Raw genomic sequence first — 1,599 nt, 5'->3', positions numbered from 1 at the left:
TTCCGGTTATTGTCTTGACCAACCTTCTAATAAAAGTTTTAATCCTGTAATAACAAATAATCTACTCTATGTTCTTTTTTAACAGACTCAGCCTGAGTCACTCAGATCAGCTACAACAAAACCAGTAGAAACTAATGATTCCCAATGAATCAAGTTGCCTCACCCAGACTACACCACTGTGTTCACTGCTCAGAGCTGTGTACATAACAAACAAAAAATGTGAGAAAAAATTTCATAATCTCGCAAACTCGAATAAATCTTCATCATCATTCGGTCGGTCGAATCCACCGAAAAAAAAAAGGATTTTTATTTAACAATTATCATTCGGTAAAACGAGTACATTTGCATATTCAGAATGATACCGTCGAAGTGAAAAGCATGGTGGACTTGCAAATGGATTGTGTTTTGTCAAATCATATTCAGCCGGTCCGGGTTTCTTATCTTTATCGACAACAGCCGTTCTAGATCGCATTGTATATGCTGGATTAGTCGTCATTGTCTTTAACTTGCTGTCTATAGTATTGTAATTCATTGGACCTGGAGATTTTCCATCTGACAATTCCTTATGTCGACTAAACATTGGATATGTAGGCGCTCGATTTTTGTAGACAAAAAGTGGTGTGATTTCTGCCACTGGACCGGGACTGCATTGACCATCAATTGGTTTTGTTTTCAGCCCCATCGAGAATTTTCCGCCTCCTTTGCCTTTAAAGACTGTAACATCAACAGCATTGTATTTATTTGATCCAGGTCCGAAATCAGGCTCTGTAATAATAACGTAAATTACACGTAATAATTCATAAAAAACTTCATTAAGTACTTACTTAATTCCTTATGTTTTTGAGATATAGTCGCAAGTACATTTGGAAAGTTTCCATAACGAGTAACTTTTCTTATATCGTATTTATCCGCACCCGGCGTTTTATCAGCAGATATGCCTTTGATATGTCCTCCTAACGACCATTGAGGTGCTCGTTGCTTCAAACTGTTAAAGTCATGATTATCAAATCCAACAAGAGGTTTTAATGTAAAATTTGCTGGTCCAGGAGCTGTGGAAGAGAAAAAATGTGAATTTTTATGTCGTTAAAACAATTTTTGTTGAATATTTCTTATATTCCTACATTTTTGTGGAGGCATTATGTATAACGAATAAAATTTTGGGTCCAAAAATGAAGCTTTACGGGAGAAAATAAAATAAAATGTCTGTGTTGCACGAAAAAATTTTGATCTCTATTTCAAATTTTACTCATCAAAGATGACTAGATGGAAAAATATTTTTACAACAATTTTTGCATGTAAATTTGTTTTGTTTGTTCAGGTTGTGAGTTCAAGTTTATAAAGGAATTGGATTAGAGACGAATGTTCTGCGCATTTATCACATCAACATGTTGTTCATAAATTAATGTGGAACAGGCTACGATTAGTAGAACTTAGAACCAACTATCTAAGCAACACACCCGAGTGACATAAATTAAGAAGTTGCTTTATGTCTGCCAAAATTAGCCGGCTTCCATTTGGTTTTAAAAAAAGGTTTAGCAGAGTCTTAAAAGCTCTGTGGAAGACCCTTCTTCATTCGTGTAGCTTGGGGCATCATGACGT

At 35.3% G+C, this 1,599-nt stretch overlaps 1 protein-coding gene across 1 annotated transcript; it reads right to left on the bottom strand.

Annotated features, from left to right (window-relative positions):
- Positions 1-310: 310 nt before the first annotated feature.
- Positions 311-1,137, bottom strand: LOC139097945 (ciliary microtubule associated protein 1A). The gene is made up of 3 exons (XM_070649966.1): positions 1,122-1,137; positions 825-1,049; positions 311-765 (listed from the first exon to the last, which is right to left on the bottom strand). The coding sequence occupies exons 1-3, from the start codon at positions 1,135-1,137 to the stop codon at positions 311-313; spliced, it is 696 nt and encodes a 231-aa protein (XP_070506067.1).
- Positions 1,138-1,599: the final 462 nt, after the last annotated feature.

The sequence above is a fragment of the Chironomus tepperi genome, unplaced genomic scaffold (genome assembly GCF_022539635.2).
Source record: "Chironomus tepperi strain 1889 unplaced genomic scaffold, CSIRO-AGI_Ctep_v1 contig_444, whole genome shotgun sequence".
Classification (NCBI taxonomy): domain Eukaryota; kingdom Metazoa; phylum Arthropoda; class Insecta; order Diptera; family Chironomidae; genus Chironomus; species Chironomus tepperi.
The sequence above is the reverse complement of the archived record's forward strand: the minus strand, read 5'-3'. Positions and strand labels throughout refer to the sequence as shown.

Coding starts and splice junctions, on each gene's coding strand:
- LOC139097945 (XM_070649966.1), bottom strand. Junction 766..824: donor TCAAAAACATAAGGAATTAA/GTAAGTACTTAA, acceptor TTATTATTACAG/AGCCTGATTTCGGACCTGGA.